General features: G+C 44.8%; 1 protein-coding gene across 2 annotated transcripts in view; it reads left to right on the forward strand.

The window, feature by feature from the left end:
- The window catches only part of PHLPP1 (PH domain and leucine rich repeat protein phosphatase 1), a 223,934-nt gene that overhangs the window by 118,608 nt on the left and 82,690 nt on the right, over window positions 1-22,636 (forward strand). For both annotated transcript variants that reach the window (XM_088833391.1, XM_055417492.2), the window contains exons 3-4: window positions 1,630-1,755; window positions 18,554-18,720. In XM_088833391.1, coding sequence (XP_088689517.1) covers window positions 1,630-1,755; window positions 18,554-18,720 — 293 coding nt within the window. The remainder of the gene's footprint in view (window positions 1-1,629; window positions 1,756-18,553; window positions 18,721-22,636) is intronic.

Consider the following 22,636-nt stretch of genomic DNA (forward strand, 5'->3'; position numbering starts at 1 on the left):
GTTATACTGGCCTCATAGAATAGTTTGGGGTCTGTTTCTTTTCTTGTTTGGTGGATTAGTTTGCAATGGTCTATTTCTTGGATTTTTTATAAAACTCACCTGCAAAATCATATGGTCCTGATCTTTTCTTGATAATTAAAAAAATACTAATTTTTTTTAATAGTAATAAAGCTATCTGTGTCTGTTTATTTTCTTGACTTGGTGTTGGACTTCCCAGGTGGCGCTAGTGGTAAAGAACCTGCCTGTCAGTGCAGGAGACCTCAGAGACACGGGTTCGATTCCAGGGTGTCCCGTGGACAGTGGAGCCTGGCAGGCTACCACCATAGTCTCACAAAGCAGACATGACTGAAGTGACTTAGCATTAACAAAATATAGTTTTCAAAAAATTTGCCACAAAATTATTTCTAATAATCTCTCTTTAATCCCTGCTTAATATGTTGTCTTCCTTTTCATTATTAATATATATTTCTTCAATTGATATCATTGATCAATATCAGTTGATATTCAGTTTTGTTAGCCTTTTCAAAGAATTACTATTTTGCTTTGTTAATATTCTCTATTATGTATTTGATTTTCATTTTATTAACTTCTGCTTTTTATTATCACCTTCCTTCTGCTTGAGTTCACTTTTTTCCCTAAGTTTACTAGATGCATGGCCAATTAAATTAATTTTCTGCCTTCTTTTCTGAGTACTTAAAATTTCCTCTGTGTACCTGCTTTTTATTACAGTCCATAAATTTCAATATGTAATATTTTTAATGGTGTAATTCTGAGAATTTCTAAATTTTGACTGCAGTTTCTTTTTTTTTAACCTGTGAGTTGTTTAGAAGTATATTAATTTTCTAAACATTGATTTTTAATTTATTTATTACTGATTTGTAATTTGACTTTATTTTGGTCCCAGAACATAGTCTGTGTGATATTGATCTTTTTGAGTGGTTTTGCATTTTCTTTGTGACTTGGTTTGTGTAATGAGACATAGGAAAACACTTTTTTGTAAATGAGACATGGGAAAACATTCATTCTTTAAGTGAAACATAGGTGTTTGTGTAGTATCAGGTTACTTTATTGTTTGGACTTTTTCTCCTTACGAAGAATTTATTGGGAGTAGAAATTTGATTCGACTATATCACTGCATTATTGGGACTTGAGATTTCTCACAGTAGGGTTTTACTTCAGGTTAATCTCAATTTCACAATAAACTAAAAGAAAAAAAAGCTTACTTAACATGCTTGAAAACCTCTTTTTAGAAAGGCATGTAATTCAGAGCAATACAAAAGTCCCCTAAGTGAAAATCCACCTGCAGTAAAAATTCTTCAGTAAAATCTTAACTGCAGGTCCTCCTAAGAGGAAGTAAGAACCTTGAGAGTGTGGAAGGGTAAGAAAGGTAGTCTGTTCCAGTCTTAAACAGGAAGATGAGAATTTCACACTGAGGGGAGATCTAATGAAGGTAAAACCCCCTTTTTGGTTTCAGATTGGGTGATCAGACTTGGGAACTTGCATGCCTGAAGCAGTGAGGGGCAGCCGGGGGTGAATGCAGAGCCCGGTCTCACTGGCTCAGGGAGGAGGTGCTGAGCTCCGCGCGTGTCCTGCTTTCTGACGTGCTCTTGTCCCTGTTTGTTTTTACAGGTAGAAGAAGTGAAAAAGCACCAGCACTGTTTAGCATTTAGCTCTTCTGGGCCTCAAAGCCAGACGTACTACATATGTTTTGATACATTCACAGAGTATTTAAGGTGGCTTCGACAAGTCTCGAAGGTAAGCAGGAATTTTGTTCAGCTTCTGGCTGGCTCAAGAGTTGCTTCTGCTTTACAGAATGTAGTTATACACTCTTTTTTTTTTTTTTCTTTTTCCTCCAACTACTGCCAGTAGTTAGCAGTGTTTGGTCTTTTTAAAAGCTCACTTTGGCGAAAAGTAGCTTTTTAAAATTTGTGTGTTCGTTTGCCATTTTTGTTTATACTTAAGAAAAACTGTCACTCTCATCTTGGTGGTACAGAGAAGGAACATGAGGTTGAGAAATTTAAGGGACTGGCCCAGGGTAGGACAACTCGAAAACCACAGAATACCCAGAAATTGTCACAAATTTCCCCTTTTCCTCTGACCATCTCTTCTTATAAGCAGTCTAATCTTGTACCATCTCCCTTTCACCTTTTCAGCTTACGTCTTTTGAATGACTTAATTTCTTTTTTTGTCTTAATTATTTTTACCACTTCGTAGTCCTCTGTTTAAATAAGATTACCTTGACTTATGAAACAAAATGCCTCTGTGTGTGTGTGCAGGAGCCCATGATACAGTGACAGATACAGAAATGGTGTGTTCCAGGTGCTGTGTGTGAGGGTATTGTTTCGTTCCCTTTGTAGAATTATGTATGGTGGGTTACATGGCAGTACTTTATGCCTTGGTTTTGGGTGTCTATGAAATGATGAAACCTCCCCAGGGTGCAGAAGCATTGAAATGAAATTTGCTTTCGTATTTTTGAATTTATAATCCAATTTGTCATTCAAGTTCAGTGTGATTCAGACTGCTGCATGATGCAATTATTTGTCAAGTGAATGAGTAACTTTGAAAGGAATAACTTTGTAAAGCAGTTAAAAGAGAATATTGTTTAGGAAATCATTCTGAAATACTGGTTGCACTTGAATTACCAGGGAAAAACTGCATTCTCTGGTGATAATGATTTTCTTAGGAACGTTAGTTTTTCCTTTTAGAGAAGCTGTGGACAGAGTTTAGTTTGATAGAACTGAGAAGATTCTCCCAATCTCACAGGCAGCTGAAGCTCCCAAATGTACAGGACACTTCCCCTACTGGAGAGAATGGGAAAGATGGCACTTCTCCTGCATATGTGCTTGTAGAATTAATGTGATGTAAGAGGCCACCAGTACATCCATCTCATTGTTTTGAAATTACTCTTATGGTTGGTAATGTGAGGAGACAAATACTCTATGATACTGTGCTTTTAACATTACGTGGTTGTGTGGGTTCAAAGCAGTAAGTTGATGGCCCACACTCTATTCAGAATAAAATGCCAAACTGGTCAAGGTGCTGTTTAAACTTCTTTCTGCATTGAAATGTTGATTTTTTTTTTTTAAACTAAACTTTTTGTGTTGGAATAATCTTCTATTTACAGAAAAGTTGCAAAAACAGTATAGAGAGTCTCCATATAGTCCTCCTCCAGTTTCCCAAACATCTAATATTACCATGATCCGTATGTCAGAACTAAGTAATGTACTGACGTTGGTACACTACCCTGAATTTATTCATATTTTACCAGTTTTTCCATTAATGTCATTTTTCTGTTCCAAGATTGAATCTAGGGCACTATAGGGTATTTGATTGTCATGTCTCCTTTGTCTGCCCTGGGCTCTGACAGCAGCCTTTTGGAGTGAAGTAATTAAGAATGGCAGACATTGGGGAGAAAGATTTCTTTCTGAAAAGTCAAGGTAGGGGGACAGAGGGCAAATATTTTAATAAATGCTTATTTTAGATAGATCCAGTGTCTTCCATTTCTCCAACCTTAAAAACCAGATACACATTTCAAAATTTTCAGAAGTTATTATAGTTAGTGAATTAAAAGGGAAATGAGTTGTAAGGGGCTGGTTAAAGAGGTTAGGTATTATGGAAGGAATAAGAGGGAGAACTCCCTACTTGGGTATGAAGCCCGAGTAAAATACGGCCACACTCTTTAAACTTTGTATGTTGAGGACAGTTCTATGATAGTGTCTTTTCCTTTGACCCAGCTTCCTGGGAACGTGGGTTGGGACTGCTAGGAAGAGGGTGAGAACTCGGCCCCTTTGGGATAGTGTGTGTCTGGGAACGTGGAGTGGCACAGGCTGACGGACGGTCGCACGGCACTCCTCCTTCTGGCTTCCCTTTCCACTGTCTGTTCCTCCTCACATGTAGCTCTCTGGAAGTTATACAGTTTAGTCGCACTGGGAGTTACTATGGGAACAGTTTCTTTTCCTTTTCTTCTTACCGAGAAACAGAGCATTCACAGAAAGGATTATCCGTATCCTGATGTTTAAATGAGGATCCATTTTAATAATAAGTATCTGAAAGAGAGACAAACCAACACCAGAAAGAAAGAGCTGAGTTTCTGATTCTTAATGACCATCCTCACCCCAGTCAGGTTGGAAGGATGGAGAGAAGTGAATTCTAATGATTTTTTATTTAAAATGAATTAGGTCATTAATTTAAAATGAAAACTATTCTCAGTTTATGCTTCTGGATCTCAGCTACAAGAAAAATATTAATCTTTGTTCTAATTTTTTATTTGATTCTGTGAACATTTATAAAAGGTTATTAATTAGCTGACTTTTACCAAGACAGGCTCTTATATATGCATTATTTTTTAAACTTCATCTTAGGACTTAGTGTTGCTTGCCAAAACAACACCCAAGGCTGTCCCTTTAGAGTTTTTAATTTGGGTCGGATGTTAGCAGTAGATGCTGTGGAGGAAATAGCTCCTTGAGGACGATTATTTAATACAATATCGATTGTAAATGGATCTCTGAAATATTAATGCCGGCATGCTTTTAAAAGTCAGCAAACATCCTATTGTATGCGGTGTAAAAAGGACTCGTTTCCCCAACATGCATACATGTCCAGTGGTTTTTTTTAATAATTAAAAAAATTGTTTTAATTATGAAAGTATGATAACACATTTACAGGAGACTTGGAAAATACAAAGTTACATATAGTTCCACTATATATTACAATTATTTTTTTAGGTAGGTAACTTAAGACTTTTAGTTGGAGTTTCAGTATCAGACTCTCCAAAATTAATAGAACGGATAGAAAAGTAGAAAGGATATAGTAGACCTTATGAGCACTGTGAATCAGTTCAACATAATTAAGATTTATGCAGTTTTCACATAACAGCTGGATACAAATTCTATTCAAGTTCCTGTACACTGTAAACCAGGAGACACTGGAACATATCCAGGGACATAAAACAAGGTCCAAAAATTTCATGGCCTAAAGGTATTGAAATCATACACTCTGTTCTCTTATCACTGTGGAATTAGGTCCAGTTTATTTCAGTTGCTCAGTCATGTCCGACTCTTTGCGACCCCATGAACCGCACACACCAGGCCTCCCTGTCCATCACCAATTCCCGGAGTTTACTCAAACTCATGTCCATCGAGTCAGTGAAGCCATCCAACCATCTCATCCTCTGTCGTCCCCTTCTCCTCCCGCCCTCAATCTTTCCCAGCATCAGGGTCTTTTCAAATGAGTCAGCTCTTTGCATCAGGTGGCCAAAATATTGGAGTTTCAGCTTCAACATCAGTCCTTCCAATGAACATCCAGGACTGACCTCCTTTAGGATGAACTGGTTGGATCTCCTTGCAGTCCAAGCGACTCTCAAGAGTCTTCTCCAACACCACAGTTCAGAAGCATCAATTCTTGGGCGCTCAGCTTTCTTTGTAGTCCAACTCTCACATCCATACATGACTACTGGAAAAACCATAGCCTTGACTAGACAGACCTTTGTTGACAAAGTAATGTCTCTACTTTTTAATATGCTGTCTAAGTTGGTCATTACTTTCCTTCCAAGGAGTAAGCATCTTTTAATTTCATGGCTGCAGTCACCATCTGCAGTGATTTTGGAGCCCAAAAAAATAAAGTCTGTCACTGTTTCCCCATCTATTTGCCATGGAATGATGGGACTGGATGCCATTAGTTTAGAAATCAAATATCAAACAATACTTGAAAATAACCCATATATTTTCAAGTGCAGTGTGACATTTACCAAGAACACGTGCAACATGGTTTCAGAGTGGCTGGGGGCAGTGCTGTGGGGGTGGGGGTGCAGCTGAGGAAGGGCATGTCAGAAGCGCTCTGGTCAGATGCATGAGTAGCCCTAGACAAGCTGGCCTCACTGGCCAGCTTTGTGGCCCGCTTTGTTGCATGGGTTTGTGTCAGACATGTTGACTGATCCTGTGAGTTCTTTTCAGAGTGAGTCTGCGTGTGAACCTATTGCCTGAAGACGTACTTATTTTTAAAGTCCTAGTCACTTCTGCAACGCTGTGTTGTCCCACTTGAAAGTTTGTTTCTTGATTTCAAAGAAGATTAAAGGGGATTCAGATCACTGATTTAGTGTTGTGCGCGAATCTTGGGTTTTTGACTTGTTTTTGTTGTATTCCCCACCCCCAACCCCATGCAATAAGTATTTAAGTAATTTAATTAAATCGAAGTATGCATGAAAGTGTTTTTAACTTTTCATTACAGGAAATGTTAAATATTCAGAAGTAGGAATAAGTGCCCCCATACCTATGACTCAGCTTCCACAGAGGTCGGCCCGTGGCCAGTTGTGTGCGTGTGTGTGGTCCCACGGCGTGAGTTCATGGGTCGTAACGCACGTGGTTGGTCCACAGGCCTCTCTCCTTGTTGCTCGGTGGTTAACACTATGCCTGTGGCCGTCACACTGCTTATCTCTCTTTTAGTATCAGTCATAGTATTTTAATTCTCGGCTTTTCTCTTTTCTCTCACCCTCAATATGCATAGCATAGGCCAGTCAGAGTTCCATCTCGAGCAGGGACGCGCCCGGGACGGGACGGGGCGGGGAGTGCTGCGGCTCTGGGTGCTTTCCTGCGCGTTCATTCTAGTTTCCTGGGAAAACTCAACTACGTTACCCACTAGTTTAACTAAATTTTCCAACATGGTAATGGATTTGTTCCACATAAATTCATACTGTGGAATCTTTCCTTGTTATAGATATAAATAGCAGTTTAGGGAGCTTAGAAATTCTGCTTTGAATTTAAACTAATTTAAGCTAATGATAAAGCATTTTGTATTACGTTAAATTTTGTTTTTGTAATACTTAAGACTGATTAGGTTAGTGAAAATAAAATGATCTCTTTGCAGTAATAATGACACTTCGTCTTGTTTCCACATCGCTAATCACCCCCACCCCCCACTGTGGTAACTATTGGTTCTGAAATCCTAGTTAATGCATCTCTAAAGAAGGGGTTTTTCCTTCATTCTAAGTCATTTCCATTTAACATGACTTAATTCCCTTTTTTCCACGGTTTTTCAGTCCGCCTTTGTGCTGATGGAAAAGGTAGCTTGTTTCCTTACCAAATCCGGACCGAACTGGTCTCGGGGAAGCAGTGCTCCTCGTGTGCTCATCTCCCTCCTCCCAGCGCCCTGCCCCGCCTCCCCTGGTCTCTCCGCACCTGCACCGCTGTTTAGGGCTGGAGGGTGGGGGGAACGAGAGGGTCCTTACCCACCCTTTCTCTGTGCCAGGCATGCTTCCAGGCTCCACTTCTAGCATCCAGACTTCAGCAGATGGAAGAAATGCATTGCTCATGTGTGTTTTATCTGTATGTTGTTGTTAAGCTTTAATAAAATACATTCTAGGTTTCAAGAAGGGAACTTACAGCCATGTTTTAAAGTAACAGTATGTGATTTTAAGATTGGGAAGTAGTTGCCAAAAACATAATGTTCCTTGTAGTTTTCTGGAATAATTGCCTTAACAGTTATTTGGCGTTTTCTTTCAGAGTGGTCTTGGGCCTTCTCTTGCGGCCCAGTGGTTAAGACCGCTCGCTCCCACCGCAGGGCCCGGGTTCCCTTCAGGAAATAAGATCCTGCCTGCCTTGCAGTGAAGTCAGGAGATGGACTGAGAAATAAGACAGTCCCTTGCCACTTTATTTTTTTTAAGTGTTCTTTAACCTTAAGTTCTAGTCATCATCAAGTGTCTCTTAGTTGAGTGATTTAGCATTTAAGATTTGAGAAGGACCTTGTGGACTTCCAGACTGACTTCCCTCCTTAATAAAACAGGGCTACCGCCTTTCAGACACAAGACAGTTCTTCCTTAGAAGTGAGCTGAGGTCTTCATCTTTATACCCTTGGCTCACTGCTCTGGCTTAACTCAAGGTAATCATTGCACTCCCTCTCCTGTTTGATGACCTCTTAACTATTTAAGTTTCTATTCCCCCACCCCCACCCCCCACCTTGGCAATCTACTTCTAGGAGAAAAATCTCTGATAACTGCAGTAATTCCCTCATCACTTGGTTCCCAGATTTCCTCTCGGTTTCCCTTTGGGTACTCTGCAGTTTCTTGATAGACTTGCCATACCATCCGATGAGCACAGAGGATGTGCCCACTGTTTACCATTCTTTAGACGTTATTCCAAAATGAGTGAGTGAGTTATTCATTCATGAGGTCAGCAGCAAAATCAAAAGACTCTGTTTCTCCCCAACCCCAAATTGTTCATAGGTATATTTGGTTAATAATAAAATCATTTAGCCAAGTGAATTGCTGTAGTAATGACAACAGATAGTGATAACTAACATTTTGGTAACTTTTTTCTGTGTGCCAGGGGTCTGTTCTAGATGCTTTATGGTCTCCCTGTGAGGCAGGTGCTCCTAACGCTGTGCAGGGCCGGGTTTAGAGCTGAAGGGAGGACCCCGGAGGAGACGCATCACTGCCATCCTACACGCGAGGGAATGGGGCGTGAGGTGCCCAGCGTTGCTTTATGCAGGGGATGAGGGAACAGGGTATGAGGTGCCCAGCGTTGCTTTATGCAGGGGGTGAGGGGACGGGGCGTGAGGTGCCCAGCGTTGCTTTATGCAGGGGGTGAGGGGACGGGGCGTGAGGTGCCCAGCGTTGCTTTATGCAGGGGGTGAGGGGACGGGGCGTGAGGTGCCCAGCATTGCTTTATGCAGGGGGTGAGGGGACGGGGCGTGAGGTGCTCAGCGTTGCTTTATGCAGGGGGTGAGGGAACAGGGTATGAGGTGCCCAGCGTTGCTTTATGCAGGGGGTGAGGGAACAGGGTATGAGGTGCCCAGCGTTGCTTTATGCAGGGGTGAGGGGACGGGGCGTGAGGTGCCCAGCGTTGCTTTATGCAGGGGGTGAGGGGACGGGGCATGAGGTGCCCAGTGTTGCTTTATGCAGGGGATTAGGGAACAGGGTATGAGGTGCCCAGCGTTGCTTTATGCAGGGGGTGAGGGAACAGGGTATGAGGTGCCCAGCGTTGCTTTATGCAGGGGTAAGGGGATGGGGCGTGAGGTGCCCAGCGTTGCTTTATGCAGGGGATGAGGGAACAGGGTATGAGGTGCCCAGCGTTGCTTTATGCAGGGGGTGAGGGGACGGGGCGTGAGGTGCCCAGCGTTGCTTTATGCAGGGGATGAGGGAACAGGGTATGAGGTGCCCAGCGTTGCTTTATGCAGGGGGTGAGGGGACGGGGCATGAGGTGCCCAGCATTGCTTTATGCAGGGGATGAGGGAACAGGGTATGAGGTGCCCAGCGTTGCTTTATGCAGGGGTGAGGGGACGGGGCGTGAGGTGCCCAGCGTTGCTTTATGCAGGGGTGAGGGGATGGGGCGTGAGGTGCCCAGCGTTGCTTTATGCAGGGAGTTCTGCTGCCTTGCTCTTTTCCTTTTATTTTACTTCCAGTGTTTTACAGCTGCCTGAAGGGATGAAACAAACCAAATAGCAACTGAGATTTCTTTACTGAACATATCACAGGGAAGGTTCAGGGCTTCATGTGCACGGTAGCCTCTAGGCCGCTCAGTAGTGGAAGGACGGCGGTTTATGGGCAGAGTCTGTGGTGCTGCTGAGGGCACCTGAGCACCGTCCCTGCGCGGATCACTGACCTTCCCACAGGGCGACCGGGAGGGGCTTAGGGGTCTGAGATGCCTTCTGCGTCACCCAGGACAGCTTAAGTCGGTTTCGGTGTTGAGGGCACTGCTGTTGTCTACCTCTTCCGATACTGGTCAAGCATGGCTGCATCAGGAACTTATCATGCGTGGTTGACCAGATCTCTGCACCTGGTCATCTTATATTTTGAAGTTCAGTCATTTTCATCTGAGTGTTAGACCAGTGTAAAAACACATGGTGTGTGTGTCCGTGTGAACCAACTCACTTCAGTCATGTCTGACTCTGTGACTCTAGCCCACCAGGCTCCTCTGTCCATGGGACTCTCCAGGCTGGAACACTGGAGTGTGTTGCCATGCCCCCCTCCGGGGGTCTTCCTGACCCAGGGATCGAACCTGCACCTCATGCCTCCTGCGCTGGCAGGTGGGTTCGTTACCAGTAGAGCCACCTAGGAAGCCCCCCCTTCAAGTAAATACGTGGTGTCTTAAGAGTTTAATTTCCATGATATATTTACTTATCTTGGAAGACGCCAGTATTTGTAACCCAGAGTGTTGGATTATCTGCACCTGTTCTGAAGAGTTAAATTCTTCTACCCACTGGTCTGATTTATTTTATAAAGTAAAGAATACTAGAATAATTGAAAAAAATACTGGTGAACTCTCTAGGTTAAACATACCAGACCTTGTATGTTAGACTGGAACTTAAACATTGAGGTATTTGTATAATTTGTATTTTAAATAGAAAACCAAGTAGCTTGTTTCTAGGCTATTTAGAAATATTTCTGTTTAATGTGAATTTATGTTATTTCTTGTAATAGAAAGTTAGAATGTAAGGTATTTGTGGTTAGCCATCTTCCCCCTGTCCTTTGTGGAGGAGCTGCCCCCTTGGGGAAACGCTCAGAGGCTCTCCGGTGGTCCAGTTCTAAGGAGCTTGTTTACATGTATTCTGCCAATAAGGAAATGAGGAAGGAACTCTGAGTTCAGATTTGATCTCCACCCAAGCCAAGTCCTATTTTTCTGTTCTTACCGAGAAACACAATAGGATTTCTGTGTGTGGAAAGGAGGCAACTCTTAGGCTGGAGACCCGATGAGTAATACTGGAGGCCTTGGGGACCTTCTCGGGGCCTCACCGTGCGTGTGACTCTGAGGGCGAGGCTCCAGGCCTGCGAGGCTCCAGGCCTGCGCGTCTGGTTTCCACCATCCCATGAGCTCCTGGGACACGTCCCGCAGCTCTGCCTGCCCCTGGGGGTGCGGTGCCAGTCTGCACGATGGCCTGCGAGAACCTGTCCATCTTGTCCCGAGAGGGGCCCATCAGCACTGGACAGCCGGGGGCTTGGGGTCTGTGCTCTCTGCTCCGCTGCACCGTTGCACGTGCCTTTTTGAATGACACTTGTTAGGTATCTGTGCCCTCAAGGGACCTGTGTTTTGAAGATGACCAGTCCAGGGGCTGTTTCCTAGAGGCAGGTGGTCAACAGGCTGACGGGGCACCCCTCTGCACTCACTGGAGAGAGGCCAGGGCGCCTCGCAGGGACTCTCGGTGCTGTTTCTCCTTATTGTTATGCGTGCGTAGTCACTTCACTCCCGTCCAACTCTTTGTGACACTGTGGACTGTAATCCGCCAAGCTCCTCTGCCCATGGGATTCTCCGGGCAAGAATACTGGAGTGGTTGCCATTTCTTCCTCCAGAGGCTGTTTCCCACCCAGGGATCGAACCTGCGTCTCTGGCGTCTCCTGCACTGCGTGCGGGTTCTTTTGTGCAGAGCCCCCGGGAGGCCCAGCGTTACTGCTGCGTCCTGGTCCTTTGACAGCGTCTCCTGCACTGCGGGCGGGTTCTTTCGTGCAGAGCCCCCGGGAGGCCCAGCGTTACTGCTGCGTCCTGGTCCTTTGACAGTGAGCTGTTTGTCTGCTTACCCGTCAGTCAGTCATCTGTCCGACGCTTCTCTTCTCTTTCTCTCTCTCTCTCCCTCCTTCTTGCCTTTTCCAGCTTGCAGCTCTCTGTACTCTTTTGTCTCTTAACCACATTTAAACGGGCCCTTACAGTCTCAGTAAGCCTACTCTTGAAAATCACAGCCTCTCCCTGAATGCTCTCACCCGCTCAGAGTGCCCGCTTTCCTTTGGGCTCGGCTGTGATGGCCTCCCCGCATCCTCTTTGTCTTCGTGTATTTGATTACATCTGGTGGTTCAGAGTACTGTGTAAATCTGTGTATTTTATTTCTTGGATTTTTAGCTATTTCATATCGTTTACTCATTTAAGGAAAAGAAAAAATTCCCAATCCTGGGGTCGAACCTGGGACTCTTTACCATCTGAACCACCAGGGAAGCCTAAAGAAATAATAAAATATCAGAACTTCAGGTAGAACTTAATAAATCCAAAATCGTTAGTTTGATATGCCCCACGAGGACATTATTAATGTATATATTGTAATCAATTTTATAGGAAAGTTTTCTGAATCTGCGGTTAGGCAGATTTTATGAATTGATAATGAATGCAGGGTCAAGAAATGAGAGGTCATTGTGAAAAAGTCTGGAATCAAGTTAAGGCATTTCGTATGTTTGTAGAATTTTTTTAAAAAGAAATTATTGCATGTTTTGGAGCAGTGACAGTTTAAAGTTTATTAAAATGAGAAAACCTTTGATATCAAGTATTATAAAACTTTTATTGATGTGGATGACATTGAAAGTAAGTCGTTACAGTACTTAGCTAGTAAAGATGAATAAACTCTATTCTAAATTTATATTCTCCTACATGTTTATGCCTTCCCAAAGCATTTGGAAGGGAGGAGCAGGGTAAGAATTAAAGTAAATTGAGGTTAAGAATTTTTCACAGAAATTTAGTAAATTCCCCAGAGACTCTCCCTATAGCCAGGGCATAATTTCCCAAACCACTGAAGGCTAGGCCAGAGCAATTAATGACTCATAAAGCCAGTTTACAGCAATATTTTACTTTGCACAGCAGAATTATTTATGCTATTTCAGCTGCTTTGACCAAGCCTTTCAGAATCATTTTGTTTAATTTTGAGCCTGCTTTGCTCATAATGAGGATAAATAGTATTTCACTAAAGTATCATGGGGACAAGAAAATCATCCGGTTGTCTTTCTGAACTTTCCCTTGCTTACGGAAGATGATTGTCCAGTGAGTGAGTGGTGAGAATAATGCAAGTGACGTGGAGCGCAGGCCTGTTGCGAAAGGAAGCTAATAATTTCCCAAGCGCAGAGAGGGGTGGGTTAGGGCCAGGAGAGCGGCGCTGGCCACCCAGACTCAGAGCAGAGATCGTCGACAAAAGGGTCCTAACAGCTGGCAGAGCGACGGCCGAGCAAAGCGTCCGGCCGAGTGGGATGCTAGAATCGTATAGAAGCCTAGTAGGTAATCTGGAAAGTTTGTTGTTCATATTACCATTTTTTTATGGTTGGTCTGCAGTGTTCTTTGGGGAAATAATTCGAGGGCCCGGTGAGCGTTTTGTTCATATGTGTTTATATGTTCCAACCCTCAAGCTGGAAAGAAGACTTCTTGAGCCAGTGGCTGGGCTGTGTGTGTGCACTCAGTCGTGTCCAGTTCTTTGCAGCCCCGTGGACTGATCCCACCGGGCTCCTCTGTCCATGGAGTTTTCTGTCCGTGGCAAGAACACTGAAGTGGATTGCCATTTCCTTCTCCAGAGGATCTTCCTGACTCAGGGATCAAACCTGTGTCCCATGAACCTCCTGCATTGGCCGGTGGACTCTCTTACCACTAGGAAGCTGTGCTTGGGATTCATGTGCATTTTAATGTATCCCCCACCATGTGTAGGCTCATGGGGGAAAATAGCCCATTTGATTTACCGACTCTAAATTATTAGCCTCAAAGTTTTTTGTCATTGTAAATACAAACTAGCACTGATTTCCCAAGCCATGGTGACGTGAACTGATCTTCTGAAACCTGACTTTGTTCACATGAGGTTCACTCATGGTCTATGAGGAATGACATCAAACTGTCTTGGCTCTGGGCTGAGGGCTCTGTTAGGATTGGACCGTGGCAGTTACAGGAGCCTCCCTCTGGGTAGGACTTGAACTTGAGGCTGTCATTCAGACCCTGCATGGCTGGGCTTTCACCATGTGACCTTGGGCATACACTTTAACTTTCATCTTTGAAGGTGGAGATCAGTCCTTAACTGTGCTGAGTTACTGTGAAGATGAAATTAAAAGATGCTTGCTCCTTGGAAGGAAAGCTATGACAAACCTAGACAGCGTATGAAAAAGCAGAGACATCACCTTGCGAACAAAGGTCCATATAGTCAAAGCTATGGTTTTTCCAGTAGTCACGTATGGATTGGAAAAGGCAATGGCAACCCACTCCAGTACTCTTGCCTGGAAAATCCCATGGGCGGAGGAGCCTGGTAAGCTGCAGTTCATGGGGTCGCTAAGAGTCGGACACGACTGAGCGATTTCACTTTCACTTTTCACTTTCACGCATTGGAGGAGGACATGGCAACCCACTCCAGTGTTCTTGCCTGGAGAATCCCAGGGACAGGGGAGCCTGGTGGGCTGCCGTCTATGGGGTCGCACAGGGTCGGACACAACTGAAGCAACTTAACAGTAGCAGCAGCACCATGTATGGATGTGAGTTGGACCATAAAGAAAGCTGATCACCGAAGAATTGATGCTTTTGAACTGTGGTGTTGGAGAAGACTCTTGAGAGTCCCTTGGACTGCAAGGAGATCAACCAGTCCATCCTAGAGGAGATCAGCCCTGGGTGTTCATTGGAGGGACTGATGCTGAAGCTGAAACTCCAATACTTTGGCCACCTGATGCCAAGAGCTGACTCAGTGGAAAAGACCCTGATGCTGGGAGGGATTGAAGACAGGAGACGGGGACGACAGAGGATGAGATGGTTGGATGGCATCACCGACTCAATGGACATGAGTTTGGGTGGACTCCGGGAGTTGGTGATTGACAGGGAGGCCTGGTGTGCTGCAGTCCGTGGGGTCGCAGAGAGCTGGACACGCCTGAAACGACTGAACAGCCACCGCAATAAGAGGCTCCCTGCTGTGAGGCGTGTGGAGCTGGCTTCTCATTTCTTCTGCTTCTCATCTGGGGGAGGCTCTCAGCTTTGATGGGCGCCGTGTAAGCAGGTGACAGCCCCTCTGCTTAAACCTCTTGGTAGGTCTCTCATTTCTTCTGCTTCTCATCTGGGGGAGGCTCTTAGCTTTGATGGGCGCCGTGTAAGCAGGTGACAGCCCCTCTGCTTAGACTTCTTGGTAGGTCTTTCATCTGGGAGTTGTGCAAAACCTCTTTGTGATGGCGGTCTTACCTGCCCAGGCCGATCTAGGGGGAAGCCCTTAAATCTCCTTTATTGCCGGGCCTGGCACAGGGCAGAGGTGCCACTCGCGGTTTGGTTCTCGTGGTCATCTTGGCCGCCCACTGCCGTCAGGACACATCTGGTTTCTGCTCTTCATCCCTGCCCCCGTTCTGCCATGATCCCCACAGGCCCCTTGCTTGCTGGGCTTTCGTCCTGAGCCGTCCTCCCCCTGGTTTCCAGCAGGAACAGGCTTGCAGTCCAGAATGAGGAAAGAAATCAAATCTGACTTCACATTTAATCATTATCTTGTAGTTGTCCAGAGAGAGTATTTATTCAGCCTAATACTTCAGCTGAAAGGGAATGTGTCCTCTGCAGAGTAGTCCCTGGTGGAGGAACGCCCAGCTGGGTCGGCGACTGGTGAGAGAGGACTGCGGTGAAGCAGCGCCGTGCCTTCCTCCAGGGAAGTGCTCCCGAGGGCCGCACTGAGCGTGGGGCACAGGCCTCTGTGAACAGGACGGGCCTGAGTCCCGCCCTGTGAGCTCAGCAGTCAGAGGCAGAGACTCTTCCTGGAACCTTTGCGCAGCGGCCCGCTTTGCTGGTGCTGGAATCTTTACAGTGACCTCAGTGGAGCTGCAGGATCTCCTTGCCTTTTTCCTGAAGTTTTTATATTGAGATTATCCTGTTTTTTCTCAGTTAAACGCGTGCACATGGAAGAGTACAGAGACTGAGAGGACAGCCCCTGGTTCTCTAACATTCTGGCGCGCGCGCTGAGCCGCTCCGTCGTGTCCAGCTCTTTGTGACCCCGTGGACTGCAGCCCGCCAGGCTGCTCTGTCCATGGGATTCTCCATGACACTGGAGTGGGTAGCCACGCCCTCCTCCAGGGGATCAAGCCCTTGTCTCTTGTCTCCTGCATTGGCAGACGGATTCTTTACCACTGCTGCCATCTGGGAAGACATAGTTCCGTCATGCTTTCTATTCTTATTATAAAGTAAGTAAACATTATAGATAAATTCCAGATTTCCTGTCTTTCCATTCCTGTTTTCGTTTCCCTCCCTGCTTCCCTAGAGACAGTCACTGTCATTAACTTGACATGGTCAGTGAATGTGCTGTGCTTAGTGGCTCATTCATGTCCAGCTCTTTGTGACCCCGGGACTGCAGCCCGCCAGGCTCCTCTGTCCATGGGGTTCTCCGGGCTAGAATACTGGAGTGGGTAGCCTTTCCCTCCTCCAGGGGATCTTCCCAACCCAGGGACTGAACCCAGGTCTCCTGCACTGCAGGTGGATTCTTTACCATCTGAGCCACCTGGGACTGACCAGTGTATAGTGTATAGCTTTATTGCACATATAACTGTTCATGCATAACATACGGAATCATTGTGTGTGTTAAAATTTTTTTCATGAATGACATTATACTGTATGTAAGATTTTACAGCTTGCGTTTTTGATTTATTTTGGGCTTGAGTTTTTTTTTTTTTTTTAATGAATCCAGGTTGATACATACAAATCTAGTCCAGTCATTTTAACTGCAGCTCTGTGTGGGAGGCTGGCTCTCTCTCTTGGGTTCAGAATATGTATCCCAGAGAAGGCCTTGAATTAGCCTGGCCTGGGTCACATGCCAGCCCCTGCTGGATCAGTTTGCGGGCACACGCCTCCCGCCTCTGGAGCAGCGTACTCTGCAGCTCCCACTGGGATCACATGCATCTGAAGGCTTGTTACAGGAAGAAGTGGAAGAGGATTTGGGACAGGCAGAAACACAGATTGCCATGTGAGTTTCAACCTTGAGCTTGGACATCAGGTCCTCTGGGAAGCCTTTTGTGACTCCTTAGATCATGCTCTGTGCCCTTGCCCTTAACGATTATTGAAACTTTTGTCATAGAGTATATTGGGAAGATCCCCTGGAGAAGGAAATGGCAACTCACTCCAGTATTCTTGCCTGGGAAATGCCATGGACAGAAGAGCCTGGTGGGCTACAGTCCACAGGATCACAAAGAGTCAGACGCAGCGAAGTGCTAAACAAAGCACCAATGACAGTGCTCGCCCTCCTCCTGAGGTGCTCTCCCTCGGGCCGCTGTGCATCTGTTCTGCGCCTGTCCCTCAGGAAATGGAAGGCCTGACACACCGTTACGTCCTCACCACAGGATTTTGCCTGGATGATTCTGAGTAGCCCTTTCAGCCTTACTGCCCACGGATAGGCTCTGCCAGGGAGTCTCATGCAGCTGTGGCGTGTTTGCACCACTTTGCAGGCCCATTAAATTCTGGCCTTTTCTTCACACCATTTGATTTGCGTCGGTGACCTGGCCCTGTTTTGGGTTTTCTTTTTCTTACTTAAGGGTGAAAATTCAAGGGAAGATGAAATTGCTGAAACGTGAACTCAGACTGACTTTGTAAAATCTTTTGAGTTGAGCCCTGCCAGCCCTTTTCCATTTCACAGTTCCTTTCCAACCTCAAAGGTGCCATCAGCAGAGTGTTTGTCATGCAGATTTACTGAATACCTTTTTTAGCTTCTGGTGAGTGTAAGACGTATTTGGACGTAGTCTTAGCAGTCACCAGTTATGGAGTGCTGCCTCTGAGCCGGCTATGTTGACGTAGGTGTCATCTTAATGCCTGTTAAACAGGTGACAAAACGGGAGTTTGGGGAACTCAGTGGTGCATTCAGGTTCTCTCAGCTCAGCTCGGGAATGATGGTACCAGAGCCAACCCTCCTGAGAACCACGTTCTGCTGCCTTTTGTAATAACGAAAGAGTGAAGCTGGGGTTTGGTCATAGAAAAGGGCATCAAGCTGATCACAGACAAGGAGTGGAGTGTGTGCCATAAAGCTTTGGTGAAGACAAAGAGCGTGAGGAGGTATCAACCCGGGGCCTCGAGCAGTAACCCTCAGCCTCGGTGAGGCGAGAGAGCCACGGCTTGTGTCAGCGGTCCTGAAGCCATGTCCGTGGCGTCAATCGGCACCGTGGTTCCCAGTGCGCAAGAGAGAGCACGCAGGGCACCCAGAGCTGTCTCTGCCTCCAGCATCCCTGGGACCCTGGCTGTTGTGAGTCATTTACCTGGGGATACTTTGAATGAGTGGATAAACATTTAGACGCGCAGTAAATTTCACTTAGATTACCTGCACGGATCAGAACTGGCACTGTGGGAGATGTGGCCTGAGGAATTTACAGCCGGCAGCAGTGGGATCTGATTATGTGCTGCTGTTATTACTAAAGATACACGCGAGGCCACTGAGCGTGCTTTTCTTTGTGCTGTTTTTAAATCAGTATTTCCAAGGGCTTTTGTTTAAGTTCAGTCTAGATCTTAGTGTCTGTCTTCCAACCCTGTATTTACTCTAAGGTCTTATATTATTTAGCTTTGAATTCTCTTAGCATGAATGTGTTCAGGAGCGTGACCCCTGTAGTTGGAGGGGATTATGGGTGTCACTAACCCTGACAGGATAATCTGTGCTCTTTATCACCTGTCTCCTATACTAGGTTACTATAAGCACCTTCCAGGGAGGGACACTATTTCCTCCCTTGGTAACGCTTTAATACTTTGCTCAGTTCTGTCTAAATACTCTTGGTTTAGATTTGAATAATGATGCTAATTGCATAGCGAGTCTGTGTTCCCAAGTGAGCTTATCTTGCTTCTGTCTGTGGAAAGCAGTTACAGGGTAAAGGATGCTATGAACACTGAACTGTGGTTTTTACCCCCCGTAGGTCGCATCACAGCGCATTAGCTCGGTGGACCTCTCCTGTTGTAGCTTGGAGCATCTGCCTGCCAACCTCTTCTACAGCCAAGACCTCACTCATCTCAATTTAAAACAGAACTTTCTAAGGCAGAATCTCAGTCTACCAACTGCACGGGGGCTCAGCGAACTGCAAAGGTGAGCATGCAGAAGCGGGTAGATAATTAGGAAGGGGAGGAGGTGTCAGCTTCTGATTGTTTCTTGACTGTTCTGAGTGAAAAAGCTACAGTGGGTGACCTTTCTCTTCCAGAGGGCCGGGTAGTAGGACTTTCGTAGTGAAGACACTGTCAGTTCTCATTCAGAAATTGTTTTCAGGGTCCCTGCCTTTGAAATGAATGATTTAGATATTCATTAACTGGATACATTTGTACAAGAAGAACACTTCTCCTAAACCACTTGTATTTCTTAACCAATCTACCAATGCGTCTGGGACAAGTTAATATTTGGTGTGTTACTTCTGAACTGTAACGGTTTGGTCAGATACTCCTTTCAAAATTTACAAAAAGGTCATTTTTTTCCATGAAAAGATGTTTCCTTCGAAATCTAAGAACTAAAGTTTAAATACAGTAATACCACATCATCTGGGTGATTAGTGCATAGGTTTCAAGAGTCACATGGTAAATGCAAAGGGTCTGCTCTTTCATAACTAGAGGGCAGGGACTTGAATCTACATCTTCCTGAAACAGATTGAAGGATTTACCAAATTCATTTTCTCTCTTTCTTTTTTGAGCAATAATCAATCTTAATTCTGTGGTAAATGAATAAAGCCTCTGATGCTTTTGTATTTGTTGCAAATATATGAGACAGTAACTCCGGAAGGATTTAACTTTTAAAGAAAGAACGAACAGTTCATTTGTTTGTAAATGCCTGTTAATGACCAGAGATTTAGCTGTGATCATTAACTATTGTGATTATGTGTTTATGATTTTTAACATCCAGAAAGAATAATCCATTAAGTATTAATATGAAGTTTGTGTGGATATGTTAGAGAAGGGAAGAGTGTTTCAATTGTTTTTTCAGAAGTTTGTGAATATTCTTCTTTGATATGCTCAGTCGCTAAGTTGTGTCTGACTCTTTGCGACCCAGTGGATTGTAGTCCGCCAGGCAAGAATACTGAAGTGGGTTGCCATTTCCTTCTCCAGGTTATCTTCCTGGCCCAGGGATCGAACCTGGGCCTCCTGCATTGCGGGCAGGTTTAAGTGGTAATTTCTTACACGTGGATTTCATGTGGAATGTAAACCCTTTCAGTAGACTTTTAGAATTCTTTTACAGTAGGACCCACTGGTCTTCCTCGCACTTTGAATGGGTCTTTGCCCATACGTCATTTCATTGCATTGTCAAATACTGGTTTGTTGGGATAATGCAGATATTCCAAATGTTAACATTCTTCGTTATGCAGTTTCGAGGAGTGGCCGTTGTTAATATCACCACTGATCTCATTAGAAAAAATCTTGAAGTATTGGGAAGTTGTCAGGCTCACTGGGGAAACAAGTTTTCCAGCATTTAAAATTTCAGCCGAGAGCTTGAAGGCTACGCTTGGCAACAAATGCTGTCAGTTGTTTTCCCTGAAGTGACCTTCTCACTTCACTGTAGAGAAAGCGTCTGCCAAGTGCCCAAGTCTGAGCACTGGGCTTGTCGGTTGTGCTTTCAGCTGAAAGTGGTGTTCCGTGAACATTGTGACCAGTTTGGCTCACAACTCAAATGATCGTCCAAGTGTTTTCCTTGGGATAGCGGCACACTGAATGTGGCCGAGTACTCTGTGTGGGCTTCCCAGTTTATCACCCAGAGAATGAAGCAGATACACGTACAGGTCGAGGTGTGCTGCAGATAACTTTCTTGCCTCCTCACGGGCAAGTTTAAAGTAGAATTGGCGTTATGCATTTTTTGAAAGAGTATTTCGGCTCTGATGGACTGCCCGAGAAGAACCCTGGGACAGTGGGGACAGTTTGGTGCCGCAGCGAATTAGCTCCCTGGGCAGTAAGAACCCCAGAAAGGTGTGCTCAAGCACTTCCTTGTTCTTCCCTGGAGCTTTGCTTACAGTGAAAGGGAACCACAGGGAACTTCTCAAACTTAGGTGTTTATGTGCCCTATGCACTGATAATACTGTTTTTACTGACTCTCCTGTAATAAAGTTACTGTGATTTTTTTTTTTTTTTTTGCTAAAGGGTAATATCATGATTTAGTCTGTTTTGGGCGTTTGAAATTTATTTTTGAACTGTTCTTGTGTATTTCCCATCAAGAATTTTGCATCATGCTATTCAGTCCTGCTGTCTTAGAACAGCAAGGGGCATTACAATTTATCCAAACCAGTACTTTAGTTCTAGAGACGAGGTGGAGGAAGATGTGAAAGGCCAAAATCAGATTAACATTTACCTCCCGGGAGGCGGTTAAGGGGACGTAACTTGGGAATGGTTTGAAGAGGGTTTCAGCTACATCCATAATGTTTATTTCTTAAAAAAAAATTAGAGACAAATAGGCACAGTGTTCAAAATGCTAATATTTGAAAAGCTGAGTAGTACATACTTGGATGATCATTATTGTTTTATGTATTTTCTTATTTGTGTATTTCATAATAACCCGAAACTTAAAGCCTAAACAAAAAGAAAATCAAAATGCTTCTAATAACGTAGGGGAATATGATAGCCCCAAAGAGTCAGCATTTATGGACTAAATAAATCTCTGGGTAGAGGGATCTTGGGGGGCATTGCCTTGCCTGTTAGTGCTTTCAGAAGCTCCTGATTGATCCCCCATGTCTGTTGATTCCAAATCTGTAAATAGCTTTTCAGTGCAGCCTCCCTTCTCCTCTGCTTCCCATCTGTCAGCACACACCCTCTCCAGCCAGCTGTCCGCTCCCACCTGAACTGGTGCAGAAACTGGGGAGGAATGGTCATCTTGCTGTCACTTTCTCACTGAAGTTCACCCTCATGAGTTTTCGTGCTTTCTGTTTTGTGCCTTTCTTGGTTTTGTTTTGTATTTTAAAAAATTTATACTTTTGTCCCATGAAAGTAATATTTTATATAAGTTTGTAAAAACTTTTACAGTAAGACGAGAAATAGGTGCTTGGAACTCCAGCCCCTCCTTACACTTACACCACGTCTTGTCCCCTAGACAGCTGCTTCTGATTCTCAGGGCTCCCTGCTTGCTGTCTCCGTCTTCCCAGATAGTACGTGTCTGCTGCTGTTTCTGAACTTTTCATTGTTGGACTGCGGTTGACATCGCTGTGGAAAGTGGCGATTTGCCTCTCCTCCCTGTCTCCAGCCGCTCAGCCCCGGGCCCCGACCACTGCTCCCTTCAGCCTCTCGGTGTGGAGGTGTCCGTGTTCGGTTAAGTCGCTGTTGAAGGCTGACGTTACTTTGAGCATGCAACGGTAATCCATCCCTAGGGCACTTAAATGTGGCTGGATGGTAGCGGAGAGATGAGTGTCCTTTTCCTTTTCTCTCATGCAGTTAAGGTGACAGAGCTCTAATCCTCTTGTCAGTCGCCTTTTCCTAGAGGCTTCTACTTGCCTGGAGCCTGTATGGGTGCTGCACTGGAGGTCTAGTACCCACCTGTTTTCCTGGGAGTACCTTTCACCATTTTCCTGGTAATACCCTTTTCGTCTCTTTGGTGTTTTCCATATGTTGTCCTGTATCTAGCGATTCCTTCTTGGTTTACTCCTTCTTTATAATGGAAAATCTTCTAGGATCTTCCTGAGAAAGGGGACATGGGAGACAAATTTATTACATACTTTGTATCTCGAAAAATATTTTCTCATATGTTTGATAATTTGACTGGTTTCCGGATAGGAAAACATGTTTCCTCAGGATTTTGAAGCCAGTGCACCGTTGTTTTTTAGCTTCTACAGTTGCTGTTAAAAAGTGTTATACTCTTCTGATCCTTGTCTTGATAGATCTTCTTTCCTCCTTTCTTTTATTTTTTAAACAACCCTAAAGAGGTTTTCAGTTCAGTTCAGTCGCTCAGTCATGTCCAACTCTTTGTGGCCCCTTGAAGCGCTGCACGCCAGGCCTCCCTGTCCATCACCAACTCCCGGAGTCCACCCAAACTCATGTCCATT

Source organism: Moschus berezovskii, chromosome 28, assembly GCF_049115385.1.
Source record: "Moschus berezovskii isolate FMDL1 chromosome 28, NW_MosBer_1.0, whole genome shotgun sequence".
In the NCBI taxonomy this organism is placed as follows: Eukaryota; Metazoa; Chordata; class Mammalia; order Artiodactyla; family Moschidae; genus Moschus; species Moschus berezovskii.